Source organism: Ammospiza caudacuta, chromosome 3 (assembly GCF_027887145.1).
Source record: "Ammospiza caudacuta isolate bAmmCau1 chromosome 3, bAmmCau1.pri, whole genome shotgun sequence".
Taxonomy (NCBI): domain Eukaryota; kingdom Metazoa; phylum Chordata; class Aves; order Passeriformes; family Passerellidae; genus Ammospiza; species Ammospiza caudacuta.
The window spans coordinates 47,786,161-47,800,232 of NC_080595.1; the positions used below are offsets into that span (position 1 = coordinate 47,786,161).

Below are 14,072 nucleotides of genomic sequence, written 5' to 3' on the forward strand. Positions count from 1 at the left end.
TCATGCAGCACCTCCTGCTGCCTTCCAGGAGAAGCCAAATGCCCCAGAGCAAACACCACAAAGGACAACAGCTGTATTAGCAAACAAAATTTATGACACTCTCACATATAAAAAACACTCTCATATACATCCATCTTCATAACACTAGTCAGTATTTTTTCTGGATTTTTTTTTCTCAAAGGATGGTTTGTTTTTCCCAGCTTTACTCCTAGGAGTAGTTTTTAGTCTTTTTGGTTTTGTGCTCTTCTTTAACGGGTTTGCTTTTTCACCAACAAAAGAATCGTTAGAGAAGCTCTTTTCTTTTTTCTTCTTCTTATCAGCTCTGTCCTTGGGAGCACGAGACTGGTCTGGACCTTTCTGTTCTTTCTTCTTGTCCGTCACGCGCTGCACTCGTATCTTTCTTCCCATCAGAACAGAGTTGTTGAGTTTCAGAGCAAGATGTACAGCATCTGTGTTCTACAAAAGCAGACAACCCCTTTAAAAGCAGCTTTACTTCCAGCTGAGTGCTTTCCAACAAAGAGTTACCTGTCTTTAAAACTGGTAAGCAGGATTTTACAGCACAGAGCACTCCCACCACTCTATTTAGGGAATTACACGACATCTCCACTCGGGAACACCAGCACCCCCACACATCCCCCACACTGAGGCACAGACACTGGAAAACAGGCTGTGAAACTGCCTACAATGAGACACCAACGTCTGAGGCAGAGAGAGACAGGGAAAAATAGAGAAAAAAGGCATTGGACTGCAGGAAATGATCTAAGGGAAAATGAGGCTGGGAGACTGGCATGAGGAAGGAAGTTAGATTGAATCAAAAGTGGAGAGCTGGTATGCAAACCAGCTGCAGGAAAGAAGTCCACTCACATTTTGACACACAAGAAATGGGAGAACACTGAAGTTATACCAAACTAACTCATCTGTCCCTCTGTTCAGTCTTTATCCAGTGTGTACAACACCTTAAATATTGTGTTTTGTATCTGCTTCCACAGAACTGGTCTTCCAAGCTGCTTCCACCTTACACAACAACGCTACCATTTCACTTCCTACCTACACACACACAGACCTCAAAGAACTACTGAAATGAAAATAAAAACGCTCCAAGGGCAGACCCCAATGCAGGTTTTGAAGAGCTCCCTGTGCCCTGGAGCATGTACCTCAAAGGCCCACACGCACCCCAGGGGCTCACACAGGTAACCCAGGGGCTCACACACGTGTGCCCCAGGGGCTCACACACGCGCACCCCAAAGGCTCACACACACACACCCCAAAGGCTCACACACACACACCCCAAAGGCTCACACACGTGCCCCAAAGCCTCACACACACGTCCCAGGGGCTCACAGACAAGCACCCCAAAGGCTCCCACACACGCACCTCAAAGAGGACGTAGCCGAAGCCTTTCCCCAGGCCCGTTGTCCTGTCCCTCACCACTCGCACTCCCACGACGTCTCCGCAGTCCTGGAAGTGCTCCCGCACGGCGTCATCGCGGATGTCTGCGGGCAACACAACGGAAAACAGAGGCCTCTTCAGGGAGACACACAGCCTTGGAAGCCTGGCCCACACCCAGATATTTCACATTTACCCATTCAGGGACACAAACAATACGGAATAAGGAGAGGTAGACAAATATCAGTGGTTCAGAAAAACCCCAGCAAGCCGACAATGCAGACTTTATGAAGGGCTATTTGCTCTGACAGTTACTGCTTCTCCAGCTCGGAAGAGTACAATGTAAATCACAAAGAACTAAGGCAAACACTGAAATAGATTTTTCAAATTAGTTCATTTATGCTTGGAACACAGTAGAAATTAAGAATTCTGCTATACATTTTTGTAGCTCCTCCTTATGCCAGAATTTCTTTCTAAGAATTAATGCTGATGATAATGAGCTTGAGCTGGCAGTTCTTCAACTCTTCATTGACTGAGCCATGAATTTGAGCTGAATGGGGAAGAAGGGATTTGCAGTTTCCAACCACAGCTGCTATGCAATTATTCTGATAATGGCTGGGTGTATGAGCCTTTTTCCATCTCACGCCTAAGCAGACAAATGTATGTGCCATCACAAAAATACAGGTTATTTTCTTTTTTTGTATGGATATGCTTCATGGAATCCCCTGACATAAACATCTCTCTGCTGAGGTTGAACCTGAACTCAACTGTACAGGTTTAACTACAGCAATGGGAATCTCGACATGCTGAGAAAGGTCCAAACTGCTGAAGTAATTTCAGAGCACAGCAAATCACAGAATATATTCTCAGCTGAAACTGCCCCACAAGGATCATCAAGTCTCACTTTTAGCCCTGCCTGGACAGAATCACTCAGCCTGCAGTTCACAGAAAGCACCAAAAGGAGAAGCCATCACTGTCCATCACTTGGAATTGGTTCACCAACAGATATTGGTAACCCTTGAACAGTTTAGAGAGCCATGGCCTATGCAACTTAGTCATATTTATTTAAAAAACATGAAGCAACAACAAGAACTAAAAGCACTTGCAGTGCTGCCTACAATAAAGGAAACAAGGTGCAGAACTGGACAGAAACTTACAACCTCTTCAGGTGTTCCAATTAACAAATAAAAATTACCTCCCAGCAAAAGGTATTTATCCACCTAATACCAAGAAATAAAAAGCCTAATGTCAACCATTCCATAAATGCAAATTAATGATGCATAGCAGTCCATTTCAGGCTTACCATATGAAAGATTTCCCAAGAATACAGATCGTTTACTGTCGTGCTAAAGGAAACAAGAGAGAGAGGACAGTAAGTTATTTGTTACAGAAAACAATGAAAACCCCACAACCAAACCAGAAAAGGGAATTTCTAGCCAAACACGTTACCTACCGAACTGGTCTTAGATGCAGTGTCAACTCTGATGTGAAATCCACTAGCAATTTCTGTTCCATTCCTTTTGTGGTCAAAAACAAAAGGTTTTAAAAATGAAATAAATATTACTTAATTGACAATGTCACTGCATAGCAGTATTCCAAATGCAAAGTTACTTTTAAGTTTGAACAACATTTTATTCTGATTCAAGCAAAAGAGGGGAGGTTGTTTAAATTTAGCTATAAATCTATGTGAACTAACATCTTTAACAGGGTATGAGGAACAAAACCGAGACTTACTCCTTCAGAGCCTCCTGGGCATCACATTCTTCCTTAAAGACCACGTAAGCATTGACAGACTTTGCATTGGGGTGCACCTTATGCCTGGAACAGGAAAAGGACCCGTTACTGCTGAAATCCTGCTGATGCTGTGCAGTGCACAGGCACTTCTTGCTGAACACATTCATGCCTCTGCTTGTTCTGGCACACTAACAACTTCATTTCCCTTGCAGGTCAAGCTACCCCTGTACAGGCAAGGGAGTCCCACTGTTGTTTAGCTCTTATATGCACCCCACATCTTGTTTAGCTCTTATATGCACCCTGAGCAAGCTTCCTCAGCCCATAAACACATCCAAAGAAATTAAAGACTTTTAGCATCTTCCTCCTTTCTAAAATATAAGAAATGCAACCTCAGGTAACAAATTACAAGTATACATGGCATACAATTCTTTATTACTCGTTGAGAAAACTTAATACACACAAAGGTAATGACAAAAGACAAAGAAACACAAAATACATAAAAAAGACCTAATACAGACAAACTTTTAACTACCAACACTTAAACATTGTTTAGGACTTGAAAAATACAGAAAAGTCACAAGGGAACCTACTTGATTGCTGCTACCTTTTTGGATACAGTATCTTCTGCAGGAATCTTAAAGATAAAAAGACTTGAGTTAGGTGGGCCTAGTGTTAACCTATCACAAAGAGTTTTCCCTAAGACAAAGATGAATTCAAGCAGGGGCCACCCAAAGCAACACAGCCAGTACAGTGAGCAAATGACAGAAGTGGCTGGATCTAGAGATGGTCTAAAAAGCCCACAGAGTTAAAGAGCTTGCCTTGACTTTGTCTGACATGTTTCTTGAGTTCCAAGAGGGTTATTGTCACTATTTTAGTGAGTACCCTGATTTACAGTAATGTGTCTTTGCTGTATGATTTAAAAACAGGCAAGCAATGCCTCAGCCAAACCAGCAATAACAAAGGCATTGCACCTTCAGAGAACATAAAGATCTGATTCTGGATCAGCTGCTGCTACAGGAAAAGTGCATCTGTGGTGCCCCTGGGGTAACATCTCCAAGGCTTCTTTTAACAGCAAAACCCACATGCCCCAAACCACTTCTGAATTAATGAGGGTACAAACCTTACAAATACTACAGCCTTTCAACATCAACAAATAATTTTGTTATATAATATTAAAGAGAGAAACATACCAGGGACCGGAAGCGAACAGATTGGATTGGTCCATACTTCTTAAAGAGAGATGTCAGTACCTAAACAGATGATATTGCAAACACTCAGTACACTTTTCAACCTGGTAATGAGAATTATTTTTTAGCACTTATAGGTAATACTGTTCTTACACTGTTTTCCTTCTACTTATAGGAGGTCCCTTAACAGGCTACTAACAAAATGCAAGTAATTTGTAACTGTTTCTGTGGGTTTTGTGGCACCTTCTTCTACAGATTGCCAAAATGGAAGTCGTGCCTTTTACTATGGAAGTATAAATTTAGCATGCTTTATGTAACAATCTGAAGCACTGTTTGCAGATAAAATTAGAACCAGAGTAACTTTGTAAATGCAGTTCTCATTTATTCAGTCATTTTTTCATTGACAAGGAACTGACCAATTCTACTCAGGAAAGAGTTGCTGTATCCACTGCTGCAGGAACTCCAGGAAACCAGAGATTGTCTCTAATCGTTTCTAAGAACAAGCACCATTTCCTACGTTCCCAAAAGCAGTTCCAATCACAAGTGTGTGTGACTTCCAGGGTGGAAACATCCCCTCAAACTGAGGACTGCTGCAACTCCTTTCATTCCTTTAGCAGACAGAACCCACCCACATACCTGAACAGTGCAGCTGACAGGCAAGTTTCCAACAAACACCGTTCTTCTCTCTGCTGTTTTATCAGCCACCCATTTTCTCTTTTGCTGTTTTGCAGTAGCATCCATGGCTGAATTAACAACACTTTTGGTGATGGCTTGAGAAGCCTTTTTCTTTTGCTTCACTTTGCTCTGAAACAATTTTTGATCTTCCTCTTCATCTGCCTGCTTCAAAGCATTCTCCCTGACCAGAAATGAACAGGCAGGTTACAACTGATGGGAAGAAAACAGGGGATTTGGGGTGAAAGAACGGAAGCCTCCAAGATACTTTAAATTACATTTGAGAGCATTACGTTCAACTCTAAAATTTCAAACATTACTTTGTTTATTCTGCATTAAAAAATGTATCTGACTATTCAGTAACATGAAAAACTATTTGCTGGCCCCAGGAGACTGCATTCACTATTTACCAGTACTTCACAATTAAACAATTTGACAGCCTTTAAAATTGAAGGGAAAAAATAATCTTTGCATTATGTTGGAACTTAGAAGAGATTTAGTCATTTTCATTATGCAGGAGACTCAGAACAAACCCCTGGAATACTGCCATGCACTAACAAGTCTCACTCTATCCAAACCTGCCAAAAGAGCAGGAACAAGGGGCAGATCTGAAGGAGCCTCTGGAAGGCTGCAGACACAAACACAGCAAACAGGTTCCATGGGCCCAGGGACAGGATGAGGGGTGAGCCTTGTGCTACAGTCAAGTTCCCTTCATTATCCAAAGTGCATCGTAGAGTGAGCAGCTTCCAGCCTGCTCTGAAGCACCTCGTCTCAGGTTTCTAAGAGAACAGACAGAGTGACAGAGAGGTTCTGTGTCCCTGCAAAGGCCCAGAGGACATGGACGGCACCTCGCTCCTGCTGGAGCCACCTCTGCTGGATAAAGCCAAGGATAGCCAGAGAGCATCTCCCCGAGCCAGAGAGAACTACCTAGATCCATGTGTCTCCATCTCCAGCCACTGGACCTGATGGCTCTCTAGCAGGGCATCTGCGCTTCACACACCTAGCGTTTCAAGAAGCTGCACTACCTTCTTCCTTCAGGGGAAAACCACAGAAAACCTGCACAATCTTAAAAATAGTCTTAAACACCAAGCTGAAGTTGAGTAGTAGACGAGAAGCTGCACTACCTTCCTCCTTCAGGGGAAAACTACAGAAAATATGCACAACACCAAGCTGAAGATGAGTAGTAGACGAGAACTTCGTTGTTTCATCGAACTCCTATTACAATTAATGTAGATGCTTTAATTTTACTATAACATGGTGTCACTCACCTCTGTGACAGTTTTTTCTCTGCCTCTGAACGTTCCTTTTTTCTGGCTTTCTTTGCTTTTACCGGAGGTTCTTCTATGTTGGATAAGCTCTGGTCTTCTGACACTTTCTCCCCTTCTTCTGCACGCTTCCTTTTCTTCTTTCCCTTTAAAGAAAAGGTAAGAGAAACAGACTTGAAGGACAAAATTCCAAGAACGCCCTGAAGTTACTTCGCACACTACAACTTATTCGGAGCGCCGCTGCCCGAAGCCCCTGCAGCTGGGCTCACGCAGCCCCGGCCAGCCGGGCGCGCTGCCCCCCGGCACTCGCCCACTCACCGCCGGCACAGCCACCAGCACCGGCGGCGCGGCGGAGCTGAAGAGGCGAGCGAGGGGCGCGGCGGGGGCGGCGGCCGCGCCGAGGCTGCCCGACACCTGCCCCACCACGTACGGCTCCTCCCGCCCCTCTTGGCCCTCGGCCGCCGCTCGCTGCCGCGGCGCAGCGCCGCCCCGGCGGGCCCGCATGGCGGGCACCGAGCGCGACGGGAACGGGAACGGGAACGGGGCCGGGCTGGGCCGCGTCACTTCCGATGCGCGGGGCCGGGAGGGGCTCCCGGAGCTCCCCCGCTCCCGCCTGCCCGCCCCCTGCAGCCGGGACCGGGCCGCGCGTGGGCACAGGGGCACTCGGGGAACATCCAGCATCGGGAGCAGATGGACACGGTCTGAGGCTGGCCCAGGGGAGGCTGAGGTTGAACATGAGGAGGAATTTCTTCACAGAAAGGATGATTAGATATCGGAATGGATTGCCAGGGAGGTGGTGGAGTCACCATGCCTGGGTTTAAGGAAAGACTGGACGTGGTCCTTAGTACCATGTCTGGTTGACGTGGTGGTGTTTGGTCATAGATTGGACTTGATCTCAGAGGTCTCTTCCAAGCTAAATGATTCAGTGAGGAGAGGCTGTCTCACTGATTTCCCACCACCCTCAGTTCCAAGGGGAGCTGAAGCAAACCTGACAGCACTTTGGCTGTCTCATTACACGTTTGATGCGCTTTTTGAGCTGCCACTGTAAGCAGCTCTGTTGGAACCATCATCCATCCGAAGGCTAAACAAGCATCCCAGCTGTTGAAAAGGAGGTAAGTCTTGGGGTCAACACATGCACCATCATCCCTGGCCTGCTGGATGCCAGGAAAGGTAGTGACCCTCATGGATAGGCTCAGCCCAAGAGAATACACAAATCCTTGAAAAGGGGCAGGTGGCTTTTCCAATCTGCTTTCACACAGAAGAGCAGCACTGTAGTGACACAGGAGGGGCAGAACAGGCTCCTACCATCATCCAGTACATTTCAGAGACTCTGAAACTTGGCAAGAGACATACAGGAGGCATACAGCCTCCAGGAACTCTGCCTGAGAGAAAGTTCAATCCCTGTGCCAACAGGAAAATTCCACAGTGTGATTGGAACTACCCAGTCATACGTATGGATGGGTACCAGTGCAGATTGCCAATAAGGGGCGGTGGGAGCACTGCAGAGACTTCAAATAAAGCGTGTTTTCCTTCAGCACGTGTCCATCTCAGCTATCCCCAACACAATCAATTGTGGGACACACCAACCTGCATCTGTCCCTCAGCAAGGTGCGGAGAACACAGCACGGGGTGTCTGCCTTGCTTTGCCTTTGGGATCATGGTCCAAGCAGGTGCTCAGGAGTACGGGCACAGCCCAGCAGGCAGTGCTGGTGGCAAACGGCCTCAGCTGCAAGCGGAGTGCCCGTGCCAGGCAGGGAATGCACCCACGTGTAAAGCTGCGTACAGTACGTGCCCTGAAAATCAACTCAGATTTGACCCACTGGAACATGGGATAAAACTGCCTGGCTAACAGTCTGCCAAAGGTATCTTCCTTTGCTACTTATGGGGATACAAGTGGTTCCATGAATCTGGAGAGCACCATTTACAGACAAACTTCGCAGGAGAGGTGCAATGTAACACATTCAGACAAATGTTTTGAGTAGCCACTAAACTGCATCAGAAATATTATGAAAATTAAATAATCTTTGTATCACAGAAAATCAAAAATCCTATTTATGCAAAAACTTGACTTGGGAGCAGAGAGCTGACTAATGATCCCTGTTTTAAAACAGTAAAAAAATCCCCCCACCAGATCATCAAGTCAGTAACTGTCACATCAAAGCAAATATACTGGCACTAAAACTGAGAGCTGATCAAGAACTAGTAGTGAGTGAAAAGCTATATTTAAATCCTGCTTGCCCAGATGTAGTTCCCAGTTACATCCATTCCCCTTACGTCTACTAAAACTGAAAAGCAGAACTGAACTACCATGACTCTGATTCCACTAAACAGATGAAAATATCCTCTTAGTAGCTTCACTGAAAATATTAAAATTACCCCTGTAGTCTTGGATCATCATAATTTTTAACACAGTTAATGTTTCCAAAGCTTATTTATCATGGGTTGTTACTGTCAGTCTCATCAGTAATCTGTCACTTTGCAGGTGTATTTTGGTCACCTGAACTACAGCCAGTAGTTTGTTTCAGCTGGCTCTGCCTTAATGATGGGCCATGCTTTCGCCTTCTACTGAAAAAGAGGATGGATTTGAATTAATCACTAGGAAGACAATAAGGCAAATGCAGGTGCTCTATCTTACCTTTCTATGTCCATTACAGCGTACCAAAGATCATTTGCTGAACTGATTCTGCAGCTTGATGCAACTTTCATGAACACGCTACAGTTGCTTAAATTAACTGTTAGAAACAAAATCAGGGATTCACAAACTATGGCATTTTATTTCAGAGGCCTTTGCTTACATTTGTACAATATATTACATAACTCTCCATTTTCTGCAGAACCTAATATATATTTTATAGCTTTTTTCTATAAGCTTTTCCTTCAATGTCTGTCAACAAATTTTTACAGTCCTGTACAATTCTGAATACTTTGAAACCATTTTCAATAAAATCAGTTATAACCTTAAGCGCACACTACGAAGACTGAAAATGCTTTTCTTAGAAAAGTCAAATGAAAAGGATTCTGACACTCTAGCATCTACAAACAAAATGCTTCAAATTCTTACATGTTGTATTGCCAGAAAACAAAGAAAAACATGCCAGCCCCTATTTCCCCAGGCAAAAGAAGTACACAGAACTACAATTAAAACAGTAAAACAATCTGTACAATAAAGTACTGTGTATTAACAGTGCCAGGTATTAAATAGCTCGAATGAACACTTCCGCAATATACAAATGTCTTACAAAGGTATAGAATTGACAGGAGAGAGCTTGGGATCCATTCAACATAAAATCAATACAAGTGAAAATATTTTGAAGTTGGTTTTGGAATTTGTACAAGGCATTTAAAAAATTAAACATCTACCACTCGGCTAGCTAGTCATTTTAAAAACAACTACCCTTTTGTGGCAGTGTTGGTATCAGCAACCACATATTATAACCTCACACCTTGCTCCCTCTTGAAGTCCTCTCCTAGAAGCTCGTAATAAAATAAGCATTACAAATGAAATATTTGTTGCTTTAAGGGGAAAAGAAACATTTACAAGAAAACACAAAAATATACCTGTTATAATCCATTATGAATAAATATACACTTTAAACTGGCTGAATACAATCTTTATACATTAAGATTTAATACAGTTTGTTAGCCATTTTCTTTCTTTTTCATAATGTATTTTATCAAAATTAAAAAAAAATACTGTTTTATAGAAAAATGGCAAAGTACAGTAGTTTCATTCCAATTAACGGGTTCTTAAAACCCAGAGTAACCTACTTAAGCCTAATTCAAACCTGTAAACATTAGTCAGTCTTTTTTTTTTTGTCTTTTAAAAGGAATCCTCATATTTGGTTATCAGGACTGATGTCAGACATCCTACTAACTGCAGGTTTTGAATAGATGTGCTTGACGTATACAATTAAAGCCACTATAAGGTGACTTAGCAGTTAAAAAACAATTAGCTTGTACAAATGAAAATATTTTCAATATTTGTCATAAATAAATGGAAAAATATCAAATGTTCCAGCTTTAACAAAATACCAGGGAATACAGTAAGCCTTACCACATTGATTTAGATCACCCCAACAACTATATACTTATTGTCCTGTCTCTATAGGCAGTGAACAGCCTCCATTTGCCACAGTGGAAGGCCTTCGAGTCACTGGACTTACAATTCCCAGACAAGTTGGAAACAATTATTGCTTGAGGAAAAGCAGTTTGTTGTACTTTTTCTTCATAAAAGTGCACTTAAGTGCAAAGTTAGCTTGTCAAGAAACAACTTTAAATACAAAATAGTGCTTGTCTGAATTTTGTGCCACTGTGCAGTATAAAAAAAAAAAAAGGAAAAAAAAAAAGAGTGGCCCTCAGCAGCCATTAAGTGCAAAGTGCTTTGGCAAGTCCTGCTGTCACCTGCACTCAACTGACATTCCATTCTGTGATGAACTTGACATAGATGGTTCTGCTAACGTTAACATAACTGCAGCCGTAATGGAACTAGAGGAAGGTGATGAGGAGGAAGATGATGTAGTAGCAGCACCTGTGCAGGAAAAGGAAAACACAGGTTATAGAGATTCATAAATCAAGCAATAAACATGTTTTCCTGCTCAGCAGCAAGCACTGGTACATACTGACTCCAGCAAACAATGCCTTGCAATGGAAAAGACTGGTTTCTTTTCCACTGCCTAGTTTGTGTAGCAAGCACTCAATTTAACTGGTATCCCCTAAAGTCATGGAATAAATCCCTTATCCCAAGGGGAAAGCACTAACTAGGCCCACAAGCAACACTACAGTAAATTTATCTGTAACTTGAGGAAAAATTAGAAGTTATTAATACCCTTTGTTCACTGCTCAGAAAAGTTTATTTTCTGTACATTTTTTCCTGTATGAAGTGGTTCTTCCTCAAGAACATTCAACAGATCGCACACCTTGGTAACACTCTTCCCTCTCCACAGTCACTGGGTATCTGATCCTCCTAATAGCCATAAAATACCTGCACACAGCATCTCCCAAAACCCAAACAAAACCACACTCCTGAGGACACATCTCCCAGCAAATTACCCAGTACCTTAACATAACATGCAATTAAGCCCTCTAAAAGCAGAATTTAGTTTCCAGCACTCACTTTCCCGCTCTTTTTTCTTTAAGCGCTTTCTTCTTCGGTCAATGGAAGCCACCTCAGATTTCAAGGACAGGTAATGTTTCCTGATTTCTTGCAATTTTTCTTGGAGAACTGTTATGCGCTCAGCACTAGTCAGATTTTCCAAGTCAGCTGCAAGTGAAACAATCTCTGTTAATTATTGTATTGAAGCATTTCCTAACACTTCTGGATGTCAGTGAAGTGGAAGATACTCCAATAACAGTGATGTGCTTTGGGCTAGCAGACAGCAAAGCTAAGAAACAACAGCAGCAGCAGCTGCTCTTTATCACCCCAAATTTGTTCACTTTTTATGATTCTTTGCAAGATACCGCCATACGCTTTTTGGGGACTTTTTAAGGAACTGGGAGAGGAAGAAGATGCATTGCCTTCCCCATCAGGAGGAAAAGGATAAAAAAAATAAGACAAGGGATGAAAACATCAGGGCCAAAAACTAGCTTTGAGCATGCTGCTTTCAGTCCTTGCTGGAGGCTCAGCTTGGCCTGAAACACTGGGAAGGTCAGCCTGGCCTGACTTGTCTTGGTACAAAACAAGCAGGTTACAACAGCAACGTGCACAGCTGTGGGGCGGTTCTGGTGGAGCCCCTGTCATACATGCCATAAGGAAGAACCATACAGGACAACCATGCTGGACATGGCCAGCATAGGAGCTGCCCCTCTGGCTGTCTCCAGCTGGGAGATTTCCACAGCATGGCACACAGCAGTGGGCAGCACAGGCAGGAGAAACCCCTGGCTCAGTCCAGGGAAGCCACACAGGACACACTCCATTCAAAAGCATTTAAGAATCATTTGAACTACTGTGAGGTGCAAAATGCACTACACATCAATCTGTAATGAAGGCAGCACTAAAGGACCCAAAGTCACAACTATGTTAGACTGTGGGAAAATGAGGAAAGCTCAAGTGTCTGATTCAGCTACAGCAGGAAATGTGTCAAAGAGCACTCCATAGACCAACTTCTGCCAAGCAACTTCAGCATGTGGAGTGTAGCCAAGGTAAAAACAAAGGAAGGAGCAAAAGCCCCTCAGATGTGCTGCACCAGGAAAGTGCTCAATGAATCTCAACAGGGCAGTAAGTGACAACAAAGACCTTTTACATTACATACTCCTGAAGAGCACTAGAATGCAACTTGATTGTGAAGAACAAACTGGGAAAAATACGTTTAGAAGGAGACTAATGCTGACATTCAGGGCCGACGAGGAAATTTAAAAAAAAAAAACCAAAACAGCCAAGTCAGATTCAATTGGTAAGCTGCACTAATATGAGGGAATTGATAAGCCACTGATCTGTTTTTCAGACAGGCAGACAGATAGGGTCATATAGGATTACGCAGGATCCCTTCCACACTGCTCACCCCTAGCTGGACCAGTAGCTTGACTGAAACAGAGTGGAAATTCTTAATCCTAGAAATAGCAAACATGTGCTGGTTCAATAATGCAAAATGGATGGGGAAAAATTACGTATCAATCACCCAAGTGTCTGAACTAGAACTAGGTATGTTTTCAAGAAAATACTTACACATCTGAAAGCTCCACTTGTAAACTTTGGGCAAACGATTATTCTGTTCTTTGAGATCAGACTCCTTCTCTCCATTTTTACCACATTTTCCTGGAGACTGTGTTCTTGTGAGTGATTTGGTTTGGTGAGATTTCATACCAGCAGAAACTGATTTTGCTGACTGGGACTTGGACACACTTTCACCAGCAGATAATTCATCACTGTCGCTGCTGTTTGCTGAAGAAACAAAAAGATATTGTTACAAAACAAAGCCCAAACTAAAGCTTGCCAGAAGCAATCTCTGTGCTGATTTTCATACAATGGGAATTTATTTGACCCAAATCCTTTACTTTAAAACAACAGAATCCATCCTGGTGTGGCAGCTTGGCTTGATGCTCTTTGCATCACTGAAGCACAACCAGGTATATAATGGGGACAAAATGAACCACATCTGCCTGCTCATGGGGCTGTACTTTTTCTAGGAGTTCACAAGACTGATTGTTATGGCCCATCTCCAGTTTACCTCTTTCTGACATCAACTTCTAATGCGGTATTCAATATATAAACTTCTATCCCATTTTAGAGCTAACAGTTACAAACAGAATTTGACTGTATTTTTAGGACACATATAGCAGAAATCAGAGCAAACACAGCTTTTTCTTAGCCTTATGTAACCTTTATGTTCATTTTCCTCTACTAAAATCACTATCAATAATATGAACATCTGTGATGTACTCTACAAATTTCTCAGACATGATGATACAATTTTTTCATTTTGAAAAAATATCTTTTGCTGACCCAAAATAGAAGAACTTTACCTCATGCTGAAAAAACTTTAAAGCAACAGGCCAAACTGAACACAGGTTTTTAATCAAATCATTTAAAGGGGAGTAACAAAATAATCTATCTAAAAGACAAGGTTTATGAGTAATGATTGAAAGGCTGAAGTTTTTTAGCATTACTAAAATAAAACTAAGGTGAAAGCAGGCACAAGCAACTGTAATTTAACACAAGTCTAGCAAAGCAGTGGAATAAAATGCCTAGGAAATCTGCAGAACGTCCACTGTTAAGAGTTGTTTATAAAAAAAACATTGAATTTATATTTATTAAGAAAAATGTATGCCTCAGTTGTATCTGCCCCAGGTGACGACAAAATAAGCCCTGAACCTTTTGGCCTTTATGATCTGG

The 14,072-nt window shown here is 42.7% G+C and overlaps 2 protein-coding genes across 4 annotated transcripts in view; both read right to left on the reverse strand.

Annotated features, from left to right (window-relative positions):
* Nucleotides 1-85: 85 nt before the first annotated feature.
* RBM34 (RNA binding motif protein 34) lies at nucleotides 86-6,782 on the reverse strand. Its single transcript, XM_058802203.1, has 10 exons — nucleotides 6,563-6,782; nucleotides 6,248-6,390; nucleotides 4,944-5,163; nucleotides 4,311-4,370; nucleotides 3,711-3,754; nucleotides 3,121-3,204; nucleotides 2,840-2,903; nucleotides 2,690-2,732; nucleotides 1,375-1,493; nucleotides 86-456 (listed from the first exon to the last, which is right to left on the reverse strand). Exons 1-10 carry the CDS (start codon nucleotides 6,746-6,748, stop codon nucleotides 145-147), a joined length of 1,275 nt encoding a protein of 424 aa, XP_058658186.1. The 5' UTR covers nucleotides 6,749-6,782; the 3' UTR covers nucleotides 86-144.
* A 2,233-nt stretch (nucleotides 6,783-9,015) lies between these two features.
* ARID4B (AT-rich interaction domain 4B) overlaps nucleotides 9,016-14,072 on the reverse strand; it is an 88,167-nt gene continuing 83,110 nt past the window's right edge. For all 3 annotated transcript variants that reach the window (XM_058801072.1, XM_058801070.1, XM_058801071.1), the window contains 3 exons: nucleotides 12,906-13,121; nucleotides 11,358-11,504; nucleotides 9,016-10,772 (listed from right to left, as the gene is read on the reverse strand). In XM_058801072.1, coding sequence (XP_058657055.1) covers nucleotides 10,642-10,772; nucleotides 11,358-11,504; nucleotides 12,906-13,121 — 494 coding nt within the window. In that variant the 3' untranslated portion in view covers nucleotides 9,016-10,641. The remainder of the gene's footprint in view (nucleotides 10,773-11,357; nucleotides 11,505-12,905; nucleotides 13,122-14,072) is intronic.

Excerpts from the sequence above, each read along its gene's own strand:
- RBM34 (XM_058802203.1), bottom strand. The coding sequence starts at position 6,748 with ATGCGGGCCCGCCGGGGCGGCGCTGCGCCGCGGCAGCGAGCGGCGGCC. Across the intron at positions 1,494-2,689 it reads CTTGGGAAATCTTTCATATG|ACATCCGCGATGACGCCGTG; the intron begins GTAAGCCTGAAA and ends TGTTGCCCGCAG. Across the intron at positions 457-1,374 it reads TCGGCTACGTCCTCTTTGAG|AACACAGATGCTGTACATCT; the intron begins GTGCGTGTGTGG and ends CTGCTTTTGTAG.